General features: G+C 35.0%; 3 protein-coding genes across 10 annotated transcripts; 1 reads left to right on the top strand and 2 right to left on the bottom strand.

Annotated features, from left to right (window-relative positions):
• Window positions 1–4009: 4009 nt before the first annotated feature.
• On the bottom strand, window positions 4010–6634 carry LOC141398034 (methionine synthase reductase). The gene is made up of 2 exons (XM_073975139.1): window positions 6385–6634; window positions 4010–5393 (listed from the first exon to the last, which is right to left on the bottom strand). The coding sequence occupies exons 1-2, from the start codon at window positions 6496–6498 to the stop codon at window positions 4116–4118; spliced, it is 1392 nt and encodes a 463-aa protein (XP_073831240.1). The 5' UTR covers window positions 6499–6634; the 3' UTR covers window positions 4010–4115.
• A 6242-nt stretch (window positions 6635–12876) lies between these two features.
• LOC141398041 (uncharacterized) lies at window positions 12877–16443 on the bottom strand. Of its 8 annotated transcripts, none has more exons than XM_073975190.1 (4): window positions 14772–16432; window positions 14172–14680; window positions 13943–14113; window positions 12877–13829 (listed from the first exon to the last, which is right to left on the bottom strand). In XM_073975190.1, the coding sequence occupies exons 3-4, from the start codon at window positions 13995–13997 to the stop codon at window positions 13228–13230; spliced, it is 657 nt and encodes a 218-aa protein (XP_073831291.1). In that variant the 5' UTR covers window positions 13998–14113; window positions 14172–14680; window positions 14772–16432; the 3' UTR covers window positions 12877–13227. The 8 variants fall into 8 exon arrangements, 4 of the variants coding, with proteins under 4 accessions (XP_073831291.1, XP_073831281.1, XP_073831273.1 ...); XM_073975180.1 differs by having other exon boundaries at window positions 14172–14408; window positions 14615–16432; XM_073975172.1 differs by having other exon boundaries at window positions 14172–14479; window positions 14615–16432.
• Window positions 16444–18156: 1713 nt separating this feature from the next.
• Window positions 18157–19658, top strand: Ttc1 (Tetratricopeptide repeat domain 1). The gene is made up of 2 exons (XM_073963504.1): window positions 18157–18864; window positions 18950–19658. The coding sequence occupies exons 1-2, from the start codon at window positions 18293–18295 to the stop codon at window positions 19236–19238; spliced, it is 861 nt and encodes a 286-aa protein (XP_073819605.1). The 5' UTR covers window positions 18157–18292; the 3' UTR covers window positions 19239–19658.
• The last annotated feature ends 866 nt before the right edge of the window (window positions 19659–20524 follow it).

Consider the following 20524-nt stretch of genomic DNA (forward strand, 5'->3'; position numbering starts at 1 on the left):
TCATCTCCACTCTGTTCTCTACGGATCTCTTGTGGGCAAAAATGGATCGGGGTAGTTCTCCTAAACTAAACAACTACAAAGGGTAGGAAAATTAAACGGAAAAAAGTTACGGTGCAGACCTAAAATAACCCAATACCGGCGACAAGCTTTGGTGAGACCACAAACCATGTGTCGTCGAGATCGAGTTATTGTGATCCGGCTGTTTTAGGTGTGGGTGCCTTGGCACCTACAGCTGTACTTGCTACAAGTACACAAAATTCTAGCGATATGAATGTTGACGAAATGGTGATTTTTCAGAACAATGATAGAGACACGTCCAATTCCTTGGGCAGGGGCGACCTACACGAGACTCTGAAGACTATTGAGGATAGCTTAGTAGGGTACTCCTCGACCAACTGGACAGACTTCTTCCAGAAGAACAGAGGGCATGTTTCTCAACTTGATCCCAACTGACGACAAGCTGGACGCCACGGTGATCCCAGCCAAGTCTACTGGGGAAGACGAGGGTAAAATGGGGGGAGGACAAGCCCAATTCCAGGTGGTCCACTTAAGGAAGGATACAAAGGGATCTTTGAATGATGATGCGGAATCCAAGAAGGCTCCAACAAAAGTCACGAAATTAGTGAACCCTAACAGATCTGCCAGAGAAGTCAAAGATACGAAGCACTATAAACGTGCTATGACATACCTACTCAGATTCGTGGAACTAGAGCCGAATTTACCCACTGAGAAGGAGATCTTCTTCATCAGAAGCAAATGTACCTCGACGCGAACTTTAAAAAGTGTACAATATATTCTTACCAGTCTCTACAGTAACTCAAACCAAAGCCTCTGAAGATGTGGCAGCAAAAAAGTAGAGGCGACGAAACCTTCTGCCGAAAGCAAAACAGAGGGGTCGACCCCTACTCTGAAGCCGAGCTCAACCCAGAAGAGAATAATGAAGGCTAAAGGCACATGGTCAAGGGCGCAACAATTCCTACGCCAGACCAACCCCAGTGCTGTTGTTGTAGCAGCAGAGAAACCTGAAAGAACCCACTGCCCGACCCCAATGATGCCCGTTGACGACTTTCGGCTCCTAAGTCCTCTTATAGAAGTCCCCTAGGTCTTTTTTTAGAAGATCCCTGGTTTTTTAGAAGACTCCTAAGACTGCTTATGGAAGCCTTCAAGGTCTTCTTGTAGAAATCCCCAAAGTCTCCGTATAAAAGACCACTATGTACTTTTAAAAAAGATCCCAATATCTTTATAAGGTCATTTTTTGAAGTCTTCAAGCATGGTTTAATAAGAAAGGTTAGCCAAAGCTTTATGTCAATTTAATTTTTTTTATTCGAGTATTCCTAAAACTTCAAAACAATGTACACAAACTGTGTATGTGTGTGTGGTGTTTGAATAATTTGTCAAACAATTTTAAAAACAATCGAATTCAATGATTTTTAAAATTATTTTTGGAACATTTGTATGGAAATAATTCGTAAGGTTATCATTGAAACAAACATTTTATCATATCCACAACTTGATTATGCGGAGAAACATTGGTCCTTCATTCATTTTTCGCGATTTTTATAAAATGCTCAAAATTAGTGTTCTAAACAAACCCACTTGTTGCTTAATTTTGAAGTTTTAGGAATTCAGGAAAAACAAGGGTTCTATAGATTTTTTTCATTTAAATCTACCTCTTTACTTATACCATGTCTTCAAGTTTTTCTTATAAGTCTCCACTGTATTCTTATATAAGTCCCCAAGGTCTCCATAAAATGCAACTAAGTTCTTCTTATAAAAGTCTCCAAGGTCTTATAAAAGACCCCTGGAAGTATCCAAGGTCTTCTTATAAAAAACCCCTGAGTCTTCTTATTGAAGACCTCAAGATCTTTTTATAGAAGTCTCCAAGTTTTTCTTATAAAAGTCTCCAAAGGTGTTCTTCTTTAAAAAGTCTCCATGTTATTCTTATAAAAGTCTCCAAGGTGTTGTTGTAGAAATACCCTATGCCATCTTATAAAAATCTCCAAGGTCTTTTTATAGAGGACCCCAAGGTCTATAGAAGTCCAAAAATCTTCTTATAGAAACCCCCAAGGACCATTTATATAAGACCTCTAGTCTTTTTTTAATAATTTTTCGTTATAAAATTCTTATAAAAGCCTCCAAAGTCTTATAAAAGACACCTGGAAGTATCCAAGGTCTTCTTATAAAGAACCCCTGAGTCTTCTTATTGAAGACCTCAAGGTGTTTTTATAGAAGTCTCCAAGTTTTTCTTCTAAAAGTCTCCAAAGATGTTCTTCTTTAAAAAGTCTCCAAGTTATTCTTATAAAAGTCTCCAAGGTGTTGTTATAGAAATGACCTATGTCATCTTATAAAAATCTCCAAGGTCTTTTTATAGAGGACCCCAAGGCCCTACAGAAGACCCGTAGGTGTTCTTTTATAAGCTCCCAAAGTAATCTTATAGAAGTCTCCTAGATTAGAAGCCGCCTAGCCATCTTAGAAAAGTCCCCAAGGTCTATTGAAGTCCAAAAATCTTCTTATAGAAAACCCCAAGGACCATTTATATAAGACCTCTAGGTCTAATAAAAAAAGACCCAAAGATCTTTTTATGGAAATCTCCAAGGTCTTCATATAGAAGTCTCCTAGCTTTTCTTATGAAGGTTTTCTTATAGAAGGACCCTATTTCTTTTTATAGAAGTCCCCTAAGTCTTCTTATAAAAGTCTCCGAGGTCTTATTATAGAAATCCCCAAGGTCCACCTTGATCTTCTTATAGAAGCCCTCTATATCTTCTAATAGAAGCGCTCTAGATCTTCTCATAGAAGTCTTCTTACAAAAGTCTCCAAGGTCTTCTTATAGAAGTCCCTAAGGTCCACATAGATATTCTTAAAGAAGACCTCTAGGTCATCATATAGAAAACTTCTTAGTTTTCTTTTAGAAGTCCCCAAGGTTTTCTTAAAAAAACACCCTAAATCTTCTTATAAAAGTCCCCTAGGTCTTCTTATAGAAGTTTCCAAAGGTGACCTAGGATTATAAGAAGACCTAGGTTATCTTATAGAAAACCCCTAGATCTTCTAATAGAAGTCTTCAAGGTATTCATATAGAAGACCCCTACGATTTTTATAGAAGTCTTCAAGGACTTCTTATAGAAGTCTATAAAATCTTCTTATATAATCTCCAATGTCATCTTATAGGTCTTCTCATTGAAGACCCCTAGGTCATCTTATAAAAGTCCTGTAAGTCTTCTCAAAAAATTTCTCTAGGTATTCTTATAGAAGTCTCCAAAGTCTTCTTTTAGAAGACCCCCAGGCTTTCTTATAGAATTCCCCTACATCTTATAGAAGTCCCCCAACATCTTCATATTGAAGACTACAATGTCTATTTATACAAGACCTCAGGATCTTCTCATAGAGAACCCAAAAGCCTTCTTATAGAAGAACTCATGATTTGCTTCTAGAAGACCACAAGGTCCTCAATGACTTTTTATTGAAGACCCCTAAGTCTTCTTATAAAGGCCATCAAGGTCCGACAGAGGAGAATAGATGTCCCAAGGTCTTCTTATAAAAGACTCCTTGGTATTTTTATAGAAAGGCATTTTTATAAAAGATCTTAAGGTCTTCTTAGAGAATGCCCTATGGTCCTTTTAACAGAGGATCACAAGGAGAGAATGTGTGCCGCATATGGCAACTGGTCTCTAAACTGATTATGGACAATGGGGTTGTCTTCCATAGATTGTAAAGAGATGCAGATGAGATAGAAACGCTGAAGCATCTACTTTGAAGCATCTACATCTACTTTGCGGACTATATTCTCCAACTTTCTTATCAGACATACATAGATCCCCTTTCTCTTCTAAGCTTTCAAAACCATTCGTTGCTTGGCAATCGTACTTGATATTTTTTCTTTCCATCTTTTCAGTATTCATTACTACGCCGTGGTCTTTTCTATGGACCAAAGTTCTCCGAATGGAGTGTCTGCCGGACATCCCTAAACCTTACACTATCATCCTTTCGAATGAAAAAAATCTAAAAAGGAATATTTCTTGGAATCACATCTTTATTTGTTTACAAATCTTTTTTGTAATTAATTTAATTTATAAATAATATTACATATGTACATCCCCTTCATTACAATGATTTCCATATTAAAGCCATACATCAATTCTGTACTTGCCCTGTGTTTTAAAATCCTTTAACATTTGTCCAGCTTCTACTGCGGAAATTTGTAATTTCTCTTGTAAGATATGTACAAAACATTCTTCTATACTTTTGGAAATTTCACCACCATCCGCACAAAGATATAAAATCGTATCTGGATTCAATAACATTTCCACAAAACTGTCTGCATTTTGTGCTAAAGCATCCTGTACATAATGATGATGATGATCAGCCGAAGAAGACCTTGAATAGGACTCCACAAATTTATTGAGTATATTTTCCTTTTGCCATTGTAGCAGTTGTTCTCTATGCAAGATTGCCTGCTCATTGATGGCGCCAGCAAATAACCAGGTTTGTCCGGCGACATTTGTTTCCTGTTTGCTCAGATGCTCTTTGTGCTGCAGAAAACCCAAAAACGGTGCCAATGCTGTACCCACTGCAATTAATATTTGATTTTTTCCAAACATTTCTTCACTGTAACGGAATGTGTTTGCCTCTCTTAGATACATTAAGATCTTGGGGTATTCTTCTTTAGTCTTTTCCATAAGGAAACTTGTTGCGACACCTGGCCTGTGGTTGTTAAGTGTAGAGAAAATAATTTGTATTTCTTTGGGATTCTCTAAAGGACTATTTGCAATGGAGTAGGGTCTGGGTAAGAGTCTAGGTAAATGTTCAATGAGCAAGGCAAGTGGTGGTCTACAAGTGTGGCATGTTTCCAATATATCAAGTAAGTTAAAACCCTTATTCATAATTAAATCATTATAAAAAGAGACGCCTTCTTTGGACGATAGACATTTAAGAAATGACTTTTCATCATTATCACTACAGAAATTTGCCAAACTACTTAGCAATTGTTTTTTCAATACACCTCTTATGTTCACACAATCTCTTAGCAATTCTCTTGGTGTACTTGCGGCGGGTATATGTGCCGGAACTTTGGCAGTTTTCTTGGTACAAGATGGATTAACCTGGATTTGACACTTGGTGTCAGCTTTATCACTTAAATCCAAGCAGTATAATAAACTTTCCACATCTTTTTTGGGATTACAGGGTAGAATAGCTATTGTATCACCTGGCTGCCAACTTATGACACCGGTGTTTTCAATGTTCAGTGTGAGTTCTGTAATAGATTTATTGATTTTCTCCTCTGGATTGGCTTCGAGTAATAATTTGCTTTCTTTTATGGGAACTTCGTATAGTTGAGAAGCTGCAAAGGGATATGTCAGCGATGGACATTTTTGTTGACCATATTCATTTGTTGATAACTGAAATGAAATAATGATATTAGTTTGAATTGTTTTAGATAAAGCGAAAAATTGATATTTAAAGAATTTGGTCCTAATTTGATAGCTGATGAGGCTGAAGTATGTGAGGATTAAAAAAGAACTTTCTCTGTAAGCATTGAGGACATTATTATATTTTGACCAATATTAGCTTTGTTCCCGAACTAAAAAGTTTTTACAATTTTTACGACTTTTACACATTTTTCGTTCCCGTACACAAAATTTATATGAAAACCGTTTACGACATTTACAACTTTTACGACTTTTACCACTTTATAAAGTACGGGAACAGGCCAATTATGCCACAACGGATTATGATTTCCTGTAAAGTTTCCTTCCACAGTCGGAAATTGTATGAAGATGTTGACTTAGACCTGAATCGACAGCTTGATGGGCTACTGTAACAGTAAAATTAACTTATTGTAGAATACCCAAGGTCTTTTTATAGATGACTTCAAAAAGCTTCTCTACGAGAAGATTGTTGAAGTCTCCTAGGTCTTTTATAGAAGTCAACTAGGATGTGAGATATTCAGCTCTAACTGGTCCACGCTCTAACAACAATAAATAATCTACAATAAAAATTTTTGTGGTATAATTACAGGCCACTACTTGGTTGGATCTTTAATCACATTATGGACAGTGGTAAAGATGCTGATGAGATAGCATCAGTGAAGAATCTAGTTTGCGGACTATTTACTAGATATAAGCTATTTTCTCTAACTTTCTTATCAGGAATACATAAATCCCACTAGTGTCACAACTAGGCTTCCTGCCAGTGTATTCTGCCAGTTTTTAATATTCTTCCACTGCGTAGCGCTAACATTTGCAGGTTAACAAAACTTCTTTGTCAGCACTCCAAGGATCTTGTTCCTACTTCCGATCTTATCGTTAATAACAAGTCAATAAAAGTTCTCTCATCTATAGTATATAATAAATATTAATAATAGAAAACAAAACATATTTCAAAATTTACCACATGTTCTTCGCCAAAAATCACCTCAATCACATCAGGCAAAGTTTTAGCCTCGGTGTATGATTTTAAGATAAAATCATGGATATTTATTGGACTCATCATCGTCGTCTCCATGTTGGTGATCAAAGGTTCACTATTAGAATTAAATTTCGTATAACTTAGTTCAATATAAAATGTAAATAAAAATGTTTTTGTTAATAAATTAATGAATCACAAGTGTGCTAGATGAACCCTAATAAAAAAGGCATATCAGCTGATTTAAGTTAGTTAAGTTAAATTTTATTGAGACTTCTTCTTATATCGATAACATTGTGTAATGTAAAATGAACTGATGACATGAACACTTAGAACTGTAATCGTTTTGTTCTAAATACAATCAGATGTTTTGTTATGCTACATGCTTAGTTAACATTGAAAGATAAACATAGCGATCATGAATACTCACGTAGGGAGCTTCTCACGAGTGAGTTGCAGCTCACTTCTCACGTCTCGACCTATCACAAATGACAAGGGAGAAGCGAAAAAAGTGAAGAGGGGTTCACAAGTTTGAAAATTGAAAATAGTGCCGCATTTTGTGAACCCTTGAAAATATAATTTGCGTTGCCATATCGTTATTTTATTTACAAATAATTTTGCAATAACTAAATTCGTAATTTTTTTTATAAAACATTAATTTATTTTTAATTAAATTAATATTTTTAAAACGAAAAATAATTTTTATCAACAATCCACTTTAAAAATACTTGGTAATTGATAAAAATATTAAATGTTTGATATGTGGCAACATCTGTAACAGCTGTTTTTGTTTTGTTTTGACAGATACATACATACATATGTAAAAATTGTTTATTTACGCCCGAAGAATTTCTGCAATTTGCAAAAAAGTGAACAAAAACCGTTTAAAGGTCATTAAATGGCAAAAAGAAATGAAAATGTTTAATATTGCATTTTGAATGATGTGCGAAACGACAAACGCTGAGGAATACAAAGAAAACCAAGCAAAATTTTGTGGAAGTCGTTCCATGCGATGCCAATATCTCACTGGATCTTTTGTATTAGTTCAAATGAAGTTGTGAAAGATCCCATTTTCTGCATTTGGAAGGAATTTCAAGAATTGTAAATAAATACAATACGTGAAACATCCGATCTCTTCTCCAGCAATAGGACCAATCATATGAATGCTAAGTACAATTCGTGAAATTCGGATCCTATTCAACATTTGAACCAATTTCATGGATTTTAAATACAATTTCTCAATTTTCAAGAAGGTTAACCCTGCAAAAGGCTATATAATATAAACATGCCCTTTTTTATGAATTTAATCCTTCCTATTGTGGCTTGTTCGTGGAATATGCCATGCCAAGGTGGTTGTTAAGATACCATTCCACTGGGTTATTGAAGATGCCATCCAAAATGATTTGGATCTTTTAGGGGTCACAGTCTTGTAAAAAGAATGGGCCAAGGTGGTAAAAAGGTGACATATAACTTGCACTCATGCTTGAATAGAATCTTTGGCATCGAATATTTTGCTGGGAACCTTAGCGAAGTACCTACAAAAAAAAATTTTAGAAAGGTGTTGCTCCTGATAGGATCCTCTTCCATTCCTGTTTTCATCATATGATTCTGAACCGCTTCCCATATCTGAAAAATTTTGGCCAACTTCAACTCCACCTCCAAATTACGCCAAACTCGATTGAGGTCTTCCTTGTATAGTTGCCAAAAGAATTTCTAATTGTTTTTTATTTGTTACCTTTAACGTAAAACACAAATAAATACAATTGATTATCATTGCAAAAGATTCGTTTCTTGTCGATTTTTTCTATAAAAAATTTCCATAGTTACATTTTTTTGTTCAACTCACCTTGATTTCTGTGGTGAGAGAAAATTGCCTCACATTCTCACTTTTTTGACATTTATGATAGCTACTTTTCTCACGAACGTGAGTTTTGTTCTCCCTTATGATGTTTATAATAAGGGAGGAGGCGAGAGTGAGAAAACTCACGGTGAGATGATGTTCATGATTGGGCTGAATAACAAAGTATAAAAGTGAATTGAGAATTAATAAAAACAAGGCTTGCTCCCGGCCTTATCAGATGTCGAACAGAGCGAAATTGTCTGCAAATAAAAATAAATTACTTAAAAACTAAATAACAATAAAAATAATTTAACAAAGCTGTAGTAAACATTAACGAACAGCGAATGTAATGTAAACAATTGATTTTTTACGAGGTGGGTATGAAAAATATATCACAGATGTGTTGTTCATTAGAAACTTTTTTTTTTACAGGATCACATACATGCAAGATATACATAAAACGAAAGGGCAAAGCCCATTTATATACATAAAAATATATTAATAAAGGTGAATTTAATGTCGAGGACTACGGGAAAATAAAAACTAGCCTCTGTGAGTGCCTTGTAGTGTCTTTTTAAAGAACTCGGGTACATTTGCAATGTCCGTATCATTGGCGATGTTTTCGTTTCTAATCCCAATAGGGGAGAAATATACGGAATTTTCCCAGGAAGTAAATTTCTCGTCCTCGTATAAAGATTTTATCACGTCATTCTCATGTGTGGCAAGGCTCTCAACAAATCGCCTCAAATGGTCAAGGGCGTATCTGCAGAACGGCTGGACGGTTGCTGTATTGTAAACGTAGGTATTTGAGAATTTCTTTGTCTGCGTCTCGTAATGCTTGTTTATACATTTTCTCAGAATTTTTCGCTCGAAGACCTCCAACTCCTTGGCCACTATCGGGGAGATAGCGAACCAGATTGAGAAGCCATAGAGCAGGATGGACCTTATAGCTACTTTATAGAGCAAGATTTTTGTGTTTAGAGGTAAGTATTTGTTACCAAACAGCGAGGCGAATCTTCCAGCAACTCGTTTAGCTTTTTGAAGTGTGGCACGACAGTGTGGATTAAACTTAAACAAGTTATTAAAGTTGACTCCCAAATACTTGATGCTGGAAGTAAATGGAATATCAGTTCCATTAAGCGTTAGCTGCAGCAGTTTACTCTGCGGGACTACATTTCTGGGGCACTTTCCTGACGCATTTCTTATGCAGATGGCAGTACTTTTTGCTGGGTTTATTTTAATTCCCCATGTTTTATAGTAAATATCGATGTTTTGAAGGTGGACAGCAGCCTTGTTCAAAGCGGAGATTGGAGACGAATCGTGGGCATATATTAAACAATCGTCGGCATAGAGGATAGCTTGAGAGTCCTGTATAAGGTGTGGAAAATCGTGGAGAAACAAGTTGAATAAAAGAGGTGCCAGGACACTTCCCTGGGGAACACCGCTGTTTATCAAACCAATGGATGACGTGGAGTCTTGGATTTGGACTGAGAAACTTCGATCATCAAAGAAACTTCGCATAATTCTGACTAGGAAAGGATCTATGCTCAGACCAATCAGTTTGTATAGAATCCCATTGTGTGAGACTGCATCAAATGCCTTTTCAATATCTAGAGAAATGGCGACCGTACATATTTGGTTTCGAAGATTTCTAGTGATGTCACTATGAAACTTTAAGAGTGCATGTTGTGTGGAGTGAAGCTTTTTGAACCCAAACTGCAAATCTGACGTTGGCTCAACAATGAATTCATTTTCAATTTTTTCTTTCAGGATATGTTCGTATAACTTTCCAATGTTGGACAATAAGGAAATAGGACGAAAATCGGATACCAATTCGCTGTTTGGTTTCTTTTTGATGGGTATTATTTTTGCCAACTTCCACTCCAAAGGGAAATAACCGTTGTTAATACAGTGATTGAACAAACATGTAAGTAGTTTTATGGTTGAATCGGGGAATCTTCTTATAATAAAGTTAGAAACTCCGTCTAGACCGCATGATTTCTTGTTATTGATCGAATTGATTATCCTTTTGACCCTTTCAGAGTCCGTAAAGTGAAACCTGTCGCTGTTGACTACCGCATTGAAATTATCATCAAATGAATAAATGTGTCTTGGTACCGAAGCCAAAAAATTTGAGACCCTCGACGTAAAATCGGCCACAGGACGCTCGGGGGTTCTTTGTGTAAACGATGAAGAATAATATTCATGAAAATGATTGGCTACATCCGTAGCATTTGTAACGATGCTATCATCATGGACAATCCGATTACAAAACGGCATTTTGTCTTTTCCCACGATTCTATAAACTTCCTTAAATGCCGTAGGGCCAGGTTTAATTTTTTCCAATTTACTGCTAAATTTTTGTGCTTGTTCAATATTTACTGCCTCTTTTATTATAGTTTTCAACAGTTGAATTTGCTTTGATAAAATGTTATACTCACTGCTGTTTCTATTTCCCGTGCGGTGATAAATGACTTTCAGCTCTTTCTGCCAACGGTGTTTTATTTTATACATTTTTTTGGTTCTCTCAGACAGAGGAAGTTTGTCGTCCTTGATGGTGATTTTTTTAGAATGAAGTTCATGAATTGACGTGAAAGCATTATTGAAATCTCTGATAGTATTATCGATTTCCTGATTTTCCAGATTTCTATTGGAAGGAGGCATAATGAGCCGTGATGCAGTATCCATGTCATGGCGAAATCTAGCCCAATCTGTGTTTTTATAGGATGTGAAGAATTTGGGTGGTTTTACTATGAAATCCGTACGCTCAAGTTGCAAGGATATTTTTACAGGATAATGATCGGAAAATGATGGTAAGGTATTCAGATCATAGTTTGGATGATTTCTGTTAATGACGTTTGTACTTATTAGGAAATGATCAAGAAAAGATGGACCATTGGGATAGGAAGGCGATGAGTCACACAGTCGAACCACTTCCAATGCATTGTCATCAAGCCACGAGGAGAGAACTCTGCCGTTGCAGTTTTCATTACTATCACCCCATGTTGTACTTTTAGAATTAAGATCGCCACCAAGAATAAAAGCGTCAAAATTGCTGGAATACTGAAGCAGTTTGTCTAAGTCATTTCTCAGTTGCTGAGCAGGATAATTGCATGGAATATAAATGGACCCATGGCATAATAATATAGGTAAAGTCATTAGAATAATGACAATACAACTCTGAAAATCTGTAACTCATCAATCAAAAAAAAAATACAAATACAGCCATGCGTATATGCGTCATCGTTTTCAGATATGATAAGAAATGACAAAAACAACATCCAATTGTAAATAAACAAAATACTGGCAGAAATAATTTGTAATGTAATCATGTATGAAATTGGCTCCAATTACTTCAATGGTGTGTAATAATAAAAATTGTTGGAGCTCAAGTCATATAACGTTGAAAGTATTTTTTTTTTTTTGCAACAAACAATAATACAAACATTAGTATGACATGTGATATATGCATGTAAAAAAGTGATGGTGTGCAATTAATCGCCTTTAAAGCATCTAAAATATGTATTTGGTGGTTTCAGCAATTAAAAACCCAGTAGATATGTTTGCACCGAATAAGTTTGGCGATAAACAATGAGCAATGTGTGGTATTCTGGTATTCTACCTATTTAGGGGGTAAGATGTTTGTAATTGAAGTCAATCTAGTGCATTTAAGTCTGAATTTTTAATAATTTCGTTTGTAGCTCTATTGGGTTGATAACTGCGACAATGAAACAATAAAAAACTCCATCCATACGTCCCGAGATATGTGCCTCTGAAGTTCCGAAAATTCCGTTGTTTACTTGGAATAGAAAAGTTTGTTCTCATGTCCCAGATTTGCGCCTGTCCATAGGAGAAAGTCTTACATCCCGGACCGAAGCCCGACAATATAGATATACATTATACTGTGTATGATATTCCTTAAAGTTTACGATGGTAATCATATTATCATGATCCATTGAAAAATTGCGAAGTTATAAACAAGAGAATTTTCTGAACTTGAAAGGCCCATATCCCGGGAAGCATGGGATTATTTCATTCGACGAACTTTATATTTTTGTAATTAGGATGAAAAGCTCCAGCTGGAGAGTATTGAATTTGCTCAATTACCGTAATTATAAGCGTTTAATTTTACCAGTTTATGTCGGTAACGTGAAAACGAGCTAGAAAGAGTATTTTGTTATAGTTTTAATGTACACAACAACTTCGCTTTTACAAACTCAGGCCATCAATGGCATACAACTAAATAGACATGAGTGCTAAATATATAGAAGATTAAGCATTGTTTGACGATTCTTTATGATGATTTTCGAGAACCTTCAAATAAGAAACTCACTGAGTGAATGAGCGATACGTTGAAAATTTAAATCACATTTGACACAAGGTATTGTCATGGATATGCTGTTATATGAGACTTCAATAAAAATATCTTCGTAGAACTAGTTTAATTCAATGGTGGGGGTATAGAACGTCTGTAGGCCATATGTCCGAACATGTATGGTGTAAATGGAAGTCTGAATATTTCGTGGTAGATGAAAATTCGACAAAATACATGTATTTAAAATTAATACCGCGTGACACCATTATCAAACGCACGTACCTCTTCTTAGATTATTTTAAAATGAATACCAACAGAAAAATTTTTGTTTTTTATATACATATAACATTTTAGAACAATATATTTTTATTTAATTTTCAGCAGTATTTCATATCGGATATTTGTATAGTTTATGCGTTAGATGACAACTTAAAATCCTAAACCGTACATTTGAAAAGTTTTAGTAGTTTGAAGATAAATTTAATAACGATTATAGTTTCATTTTTGCCAATTTTGAATATCCTTTCAATTTGCTTTTTGCTTCACTATTCCTAAATTGTTATTTAAATGTCTAATTCTAAAATGCATTCGGCATTTAAAAAAGAATTTTTTTACCTTCTCTGGTAAATTTACTTGATTGCTAAGTTGCAAAAGTCTACGCTGTAAATTGTTATTATGATGCAAAGACGTATTCAAGACTTGTAATATATTTTAAGAACTCTTGATTAGGTTTTTTAAGGAAGCCCAAAGAAATTTTATCCACCCATGAGCCGGTTTTCTCGTGATCTTCGTATTCATTCAAATTCAGTTTCCAAATAACGTACCCAGCCATTTTTTCGAGAGCGTCTCCCTGGAGTTGCCCGACATCTTCAACTGGTTCTCTTTGTACATCTTCAAAGCCCAACATTTCGTTTTCAATACCTTCGAAAATAAATGGATCAACTGCACTGGGATTGATCTGAACATTGGATTCTAAAGCCACCAGCTCGTTTTCAGAACTTTCACAAAGCAAGGGATCAATTTCACTAGTATTCATCTGATCATTGAAACATAAAGCAACATCTTCATTTTCAGCCTCTTCGAAATTCAAGGGATCAATTGCAATCGGATTGACCTGATTATTTGAAGATAAAACCACGCCTTCGTTTTCAGGCTCTTTGAAATTAGAGGAATTCATTATATTCTGGTTGATCTGATCATTGGATCCTAAAACCATAAATTCAGTGGGGTCATTTTTAACATTTTTAGTTTCTTGAAGAATTTCTGTATTTCGAGCTGGAATAATAAATGACGAATGATGTATTATAATAAACAAGTGTAATGGTACACAAATAAATAAATAAATAAATAAATAAATAAATAAATAAATAAATTAAATAAATATTTACCCATTTTCAATTGAGTCAACGGTATCATTATTTTCCAAGAATTCACGTTCCCCATTCATACCCATAAAACATTCCGTATTTTCCAAGAATTCAAGTTAATCATCTGAGCCCATAAAATTTTCAGTACTTTCCAAGATTTCACGTTCTTCATCTACGGCCATAAGACATTCACTAATACCAAAAAATTCTCGTTTAATTATTTCTTTTCTTGAAATATTTGTAATCTTACTCAAGCTCGTCATATCCGGATGTAACAACAAATGGTACGGCAGTTGGTAATAAATAACATCCTCTGGAAATCTTTAAAATATCAGATGGCAAAAAGTGGTCTCCGCATATAAATTCTTTACCACTGAAATTAATCCCACATGCTTCTGACCACTTCAAGCGCATTACCTCATCTGTTGGGATGTGGAAGAAGGAACTATTTCTTCCACAGTCCTTTTTTTTACACAGAAAGCAGGATCTCATTTTGAACAATTGAAAATATTTCGTTTAAAATCACAATTTGTAAATTCAAATTAATTTTAAAGGTAACTGTCATAAAAGTATGTATACATAAATACTATTTGCCACAATTGACAATTGCATGTTTTCATTTCATTTGAAAGTTGAGTGTTGTCAAAGACAAATTTTTAAAAAAATTGTAATCATATGTTTGCCTGACTTTACCTCTCTTATTATGCCATGAAATGGACCCAATTAACCATTTTTTGTGGATACCATTTGATGCAGAGTCTATTTGAAGAAGAACAGTGCAGATTCCAATATCGTTGATTATTAGTTTGTTACATTGTATGGAGCTTTTTATTGCCACTGCAACACCTACCGATGAATTATTTGGGATGAAGTTGTAGCCAGGAAGCTTAATGTATCTACGCAAATGAGTTTCTTGTATGAAACCGATGTCTATATTGTTAGCCAGAAGGATATTATGAAGATCGATTTGTCGACTTGTATCAACAAGCGATCGGACATTAAACGTTAATATATTTAACGATCTATGGTCCATATTTGGCTTTAACCTTATTTAATAGACGCAAGAATTCAGTTTTTGCGTCAGCTTTTGACATTGTTACGTATTTTTTGAGAAATATATCGATTTCTTGTTCTAAAGTAAGCTCTTCTGGTTGCATGAAAAAGTTGGCTAGCTTCAAGAACTCCTCAATCATTGTAGGCTTAGGACTTTGACTTTTTTTGCTGTTATTTTGGGTTTGCAAGCAACTTGCAAAGGATTTCCCATGTGAAACCAATGACAATGACATATTAAGAGCTTTATTTACATTGTTTCTTACAATGTTTTTCTCTTCAATTGCTTTGGTGATTTGCCTCCGCCGTGCTGCTACGTATTTCTTGTAAGTAGGACATCCCTTCCAATTCGCCGGATGCCCAGATTCACCACAATTGGCGCAAAAAGGATCAACTGTTTCGGATCGGGTACGTTGACATTCGCCAGGTTCGTGTTTTTGGTCACACTTCACGCATTTGAATGCCGAGTTGCAATTACGTGAAAGGTGACCCCATTTTTGACACCTGTGACACTGTATATCATGTTCTTTCCGTTTGGGTTTTTCCCAAGAGACGGTTTGGTTTTGTAAGAGAGTAATGTGGTTTACATCCCCAATTTTCTTTCCTGGAAGGAGGACTACAGCATAGAGGCCGTTGTCTATGTTTTTCTTTAAAGAAGTCGGGGTATTAAATTTAGTCACGTTGGAAACAGTATCAGGAACCAGTTCGTCAAGTTCCAGTTTAATATCATCGGCAACGGAATCGCCAAATATTCCCCTAACTATTACGGAGACCTTTTTTTGATCCTTAGGAGTAAAGGAGTAAGAATGTATATTCTTTTCCTTAAGTATGGCCATCATGGATGAATGTACTGCAGGATCAGCAAAGTATAATTTGCTCTTGTTTTTGTTAATATTCCTAATTTCAAAAGAAGACTTAGGAATAGCTGCTCTTAACGAGTCAACCAAAGATTTAATGTTTACATTGTAAACAAATATTGGCGGGCACCATGACTTTTTATTTGGGTTTGTTGTCTTTGTTGTAGTCGTTGTTGTATCCTCTACATTTGCAGAGCGAGGCTCAGTGACAGGACGATTGCAATTAAGCTCGACATCAGCAAGGACTCCAAGGATGCCAAATCTGTTTTGATTATTGGTATTATAGTTTTTCAACTTCGATGACAGATCAGAAATGTTTATCGGTGCAACAGTCGTTTCCAGCCGTTGCCGTTTGCGGTCGTTGTAATTTTCCTTGTCAATGTTCATACGAACATCACCATTGACTTGAGGTGTTGTTGTCACTTCCTCTTCTGTTACATCAAAATTGATGTCGTCTAGCAATGGACCAGACATCTTAAATGCAAAAAATTGCAATTAGGATGCCGGTGAGAGAGGAATTTGTATAAAAACAAATAATGTCTGGACAATTAATTCGCGGTTGCAAAAATTACGTCTGTAGGGTTCTAAAGTTTGAAAAAACCTCAGCTGATTTATGTTTATGTCTGCTTTGCGATAATTATCGATAACAAATGTATGGTGTGAAACCTAATCAAAATGCGAGCAAAAGTCCAAGAGGGAAACTTGTAGAGCTGGCAAACCATCGATATTCCCAACATTAGATATTTTCGATATAATAGTTTAAAATATCGATTACTATCGATATTATCGATAAGCTGTCAACACCATTAATTTGGAAACGAAAATGACGGAAATGTCAATGCTTTCCTTGACATTTTGCACAAGTAGTTCACAGAAATGCAAAGGAGAATAAAAAATTGCTTTTATCTTATAAAATATTAAAAAAATACATTTTACCTTTCCGAAAAATATGTACGTGTGACTACGGGCTTATTTTCTCACACACACAAAACCGAAAAGCAGCGAAATTTCTATTTATTTTAATAAGTTTTGGGTTGGGGGTTTTTGTTCCGATAATATCGATAGGCAAAACTATCTATCGATATTTAATTTTTAAAAAACAATCGATTTTATCGATAGTGCCATCGATTTTTTGCCAGCTCTAGAAACTTGGCGGTTTTTCTTAAGATTTTTGATGCCCATTGACAGTTCAAAACTGACATAGAAAACAACCTTTAAATGCTGATTATTATTACAATAATAAATTGGTATGTTCCAGTACTGCAAGAATCTACTAATGTTGACTATTTTTTTCGATAACATAAAGGAAAAAATGTTGTCGTAGTTAAAAATAGTAGCCTCCTGCAGGTTTTGGAACAGGTATTAAATTGGAATGTTCCAGTACTGCAAGAATCTACTAATTTGTACTATTTTTTCGATAACATAAAGGAAAAATGTAGTAGAAAATAGTAGCCTCTTGTAGCTTCTGGAATAGAGAAAATGTTAGTCTGTTCCAGTACTGCAAGAATCTATTAATTTTTACTATTTTTTTCGATAACATAAAGGAAAAATGTTTGGTTTGTTCCAGAACTGCAAGAATCTACTAATTTTTACTATTTTTTCCGATAACATAAAGGAAAAATTGTTATCGTAGTAAAAAATAGTAGCTTCTTGCAGGTTTTGGACATGGCACAATTACCAAGGTAGTGGTATTACATCAGTTGTTGGAATATGAAATGTCAAATACCTTTATAAAAAAATATTTTTGTTGTAATTTCCCCAACAACATAAAAATAATTTGACGATACCACTACAGGGGCTGTATTCTTGTTCTATGAAAATTTGAAATGAAAAATATTTCCTTTATAATTTTTTTCATTTGACAGTTTTTTCCTTTATTAAAGTTTTCATTTCACATTTTCATAGAAACAGAATTGAGCCCCTGGTTTTGAAACAGACATTTTTGCTCTGTTCCAGAACCTGCAAGAAGCTACTACTTGGTCTGTTCCAGAACTGCAAGAATGTACTAATTTTTACTATTTTTTCCGATAACATAAAGGAAAAACTGTTATCGTAGTAAAAAATAGTAGCTTCTTGCAGGTTCTGGAACACAGCAACTTTTTACTACGATAACAATTGCTCTGTTCCAGAACCTGCAAGAAGCTACTATTTTTTACTACGATAACATTTTTTCCTTTATGTTATCGGAAAAAAAAGTAAAAATTAGTAGATTCTTGCAGTACTGGAACAGACCAAATTTTTCCTTTATGTTATCGAAAAAATAGTAAAAATTAGTCCATTCTTGCAGTACTGGAACAGACCATTTATTTATTTTGTGAAAGCAGCTGATTATTATCGATAACATTGTCAACGATGTTAAGTTGTCATCACTAATCCAAACTACGTTTTTGGTGTAAATTCTGAATTCTGTGTAAATTCTACAAATTCTTCGAGAAATATCGAAATATCTGAAACAAAAGTCAACATGCCTGAAATAACAGAAATAAACGAGAGCGATGAAGAATTTCAAGATGCTATTGCTGACGAAACAGTTCCAAGCAAAACAGAAGACATCAAAACAGACAAGACCAACGAAGCTATTGTGGAGGAAATTATTAAACAGCAAGGTGATTTACATCTGAACGATGATGAAGGTAATAATGCGAATGCGGGTGGTGGGGAGGAGACGGCCGGCTGTAGTAATGGCGGTGTCAAAGAAGAAACAGTTCCTGAATATTTACACGATGAAGTTGATGAGGAAGCCCTCAAGGAAAAAGAAAAATCTATGACACCAGAAGAGTTGGAGGCCAACAAAGAAAAGGCTCAAAAAATTAAATTAGAAGCCAATGAACTATTCAAAAATAATGAATCAGAACGTGCCATAGACTTGTATACAGAGGCACTCGGTATTTGTCCCACAACACATGCAAAGGATCGTGCGGTGTTGTATGGCAATAGAGCAGCAGCCAAGATAAAAATTGAAAATAAAAAATCAGCAATAGAAGATTGTACAAAAGCCATTGAGCTGTGGCCGGAATATGTAAGGGCTATAATGAGGTAAGAGGTGTTGTTGGTGCGGGAGATTGACAACAACAAATTATTAGATTATTAATTTCTTTTAACTCTTTTGCCTTTTATTTAGACGTGCCAAACTGTATGAACATGAAGATAAATTGGATGAAGCATTGGCAGATTACAAACGGGCCTTTGAATTGGATCCAGGACAAAATGAGGCACGTGAGGCTCTGGTCCGTTTACCCCCATTGATTGATGAACGTAACGAACGCCTGAAGGAGGAAATGATGAGTAAACTAAAAGATTTGGGAAATATGATACTGAAACCATTCGGTTTATCTACCTCAAATTTCCAAATGCAAAAAGATCCAACTACGGGGTCCTATTCCATTAATTTCAATCAAAAACCTAGCTAGAAATATATGCTCGCCGGCCAAAGATACAACTCTAACTATTATTAAATGTATAATATGTATAATTTAAAGATGTAAAAACATATACGAAAAATTGTAAACTTTGTGAATGTTAAGCTTATTCCAATTAGAGAGTTTTTCTTACCAAATTGAATTTGTGTTGTGATAAAAGCTTCTACATTTAATTTACTTAAGGGTTTGTGCTTTTCCAGTGGAAAATTTATAACCAAATACATAGTTTGACTCATTTCCCAAACTTCAGCATCTTCATCTATTATTTATATTATATTCAACTTGTGCTTGACTTGAACTCTATGTTTATTTTATGAATTGTATGCTGTATGTACTTTTGAAATAGAAATTGTAATTCATTGTTTGCTATTATATGAATTTATTTGAACTACAATAAAAACTTTAGTAATATATAATAGTATTTTATTAGTATAAAAAAACTACTACTAAGACTACAATTATGTTAGTTATACACAAAATTGTTGGGGATTATTCTGAACTTAAATTCTCTGTGAGTTTTCTCACTTTCTCCTTTAAGATGAAACGGCGGAAAGACAAAACTCGCGGGAATTTTCGTTCAGAAGAACGCCCGTTATCTAAAAGTCTGATGGCATAAGTCCGGTTTACGTTCGACCTTCCGATTCTTCTGAATTGTTTACCACGGGTAGGCCTCATTGTCCTGGATACAAGGTTTGAGCCATTTTCGGACTTAAACTAAGTTTGTACAAAATATTACGAAAGCCAAATTTTGGACCAAATCGGTTCGTTCGAGAGTTATCGTGCGCGCCAGCCAGTCAGACGAACGGACATTGCTAAATCGACTCCAAATTGTCTGAAACGGATTTCGTCCAAACATACTTGGTGTCTAAAACCATTTTTTCGATGAGGCACATTTTGCCCGTATGAAAGTGTATATGACGAAAAGTCAAAAAAATTTAACATTGATGAAGCCAAGGTTTGCACGAAATATTCCAGTGTACCACGAAATATGACCATAGTTGGATCAAACGAAGTGTTTTTAATCAAAGCTCAAAAATGTGGCTAAAAAAGTTAATTTACGCGGAAGCTATGACCGCGCAAATGAATAAAAATAGGTAAAAACACATTGAAGGAAACGAGTTTTTTACGTTGTTATTCGATTGGCGGTTAAACTGTTTAAATTACGGAAATCTGTCCAAAGTAAAAGTAGAAGAATACAAAATGGAGATTACAATTCTAATGTATCACATTTCAAAATCTCCAATACATCCACCTTTTATGGATGCTGACATTTTGAA

Source organism: Musca autumnalis, unplaced genomic scaffold, assembly GCF_047663935.1.
Source record: "Musca autumnalis isolate F117 unplaced genomic scaffold, ASM4766393v1 scaffold_1, whole genome shotgun sequence".
In the NCBI taxonomy this organism is placed as follows: Eukaryota; Metazoa; Arthropoda; class Insecta; order Diptera; family Muscidae; genus Musca; species Musca autumnalis.

Excerpts from the sequence above, each read along its gene's own strand:
- LOC141398034 (XM_073975139.1), bottom strand. The coding sequence starts at position 6,498 with ATGGAGACGACGATGATGAGTCCAATAAATATCCATGATTTTATCTTA. Across the intron at positions 5,394-6,384 it reads TTTTTGGCGAAGAACATGTG|TTATCAACAAATGAATATGG; the intron begins GTAAATTTTGAA and ends ATTTCATTTCAG.
- LOC141398041 (XM_073975164.1), bottom strand. The coding sequence starts at position 13,997 with ATGGGGAACGTGAATTCTTGGAAAATAATGATACCGTTGACTCAATTG. Across the intron at positions 13,830-13,942 it reads GTTGACTCAATTGAAAATGG|CTCGAAATACAGAAATTCTT; the intron begins GTAAATATTTAT and ends TTATTATTCCAG.
- Ttc1 (XM_073963504.1), top strand. The coding sequence starts at position 18,293 with ATGCCTGAAATAACAGAAATAAACGAGAGCGATGAAGAATTTCAAGAT. Across the intron at positions 18,865-18,949 it reads TATGTAAGGGCTATAATGAG|ACGTGCCAAACTGTATGAAC; the intron begins GTAAGAGGTGTT and ends CCTTTTATTTAG.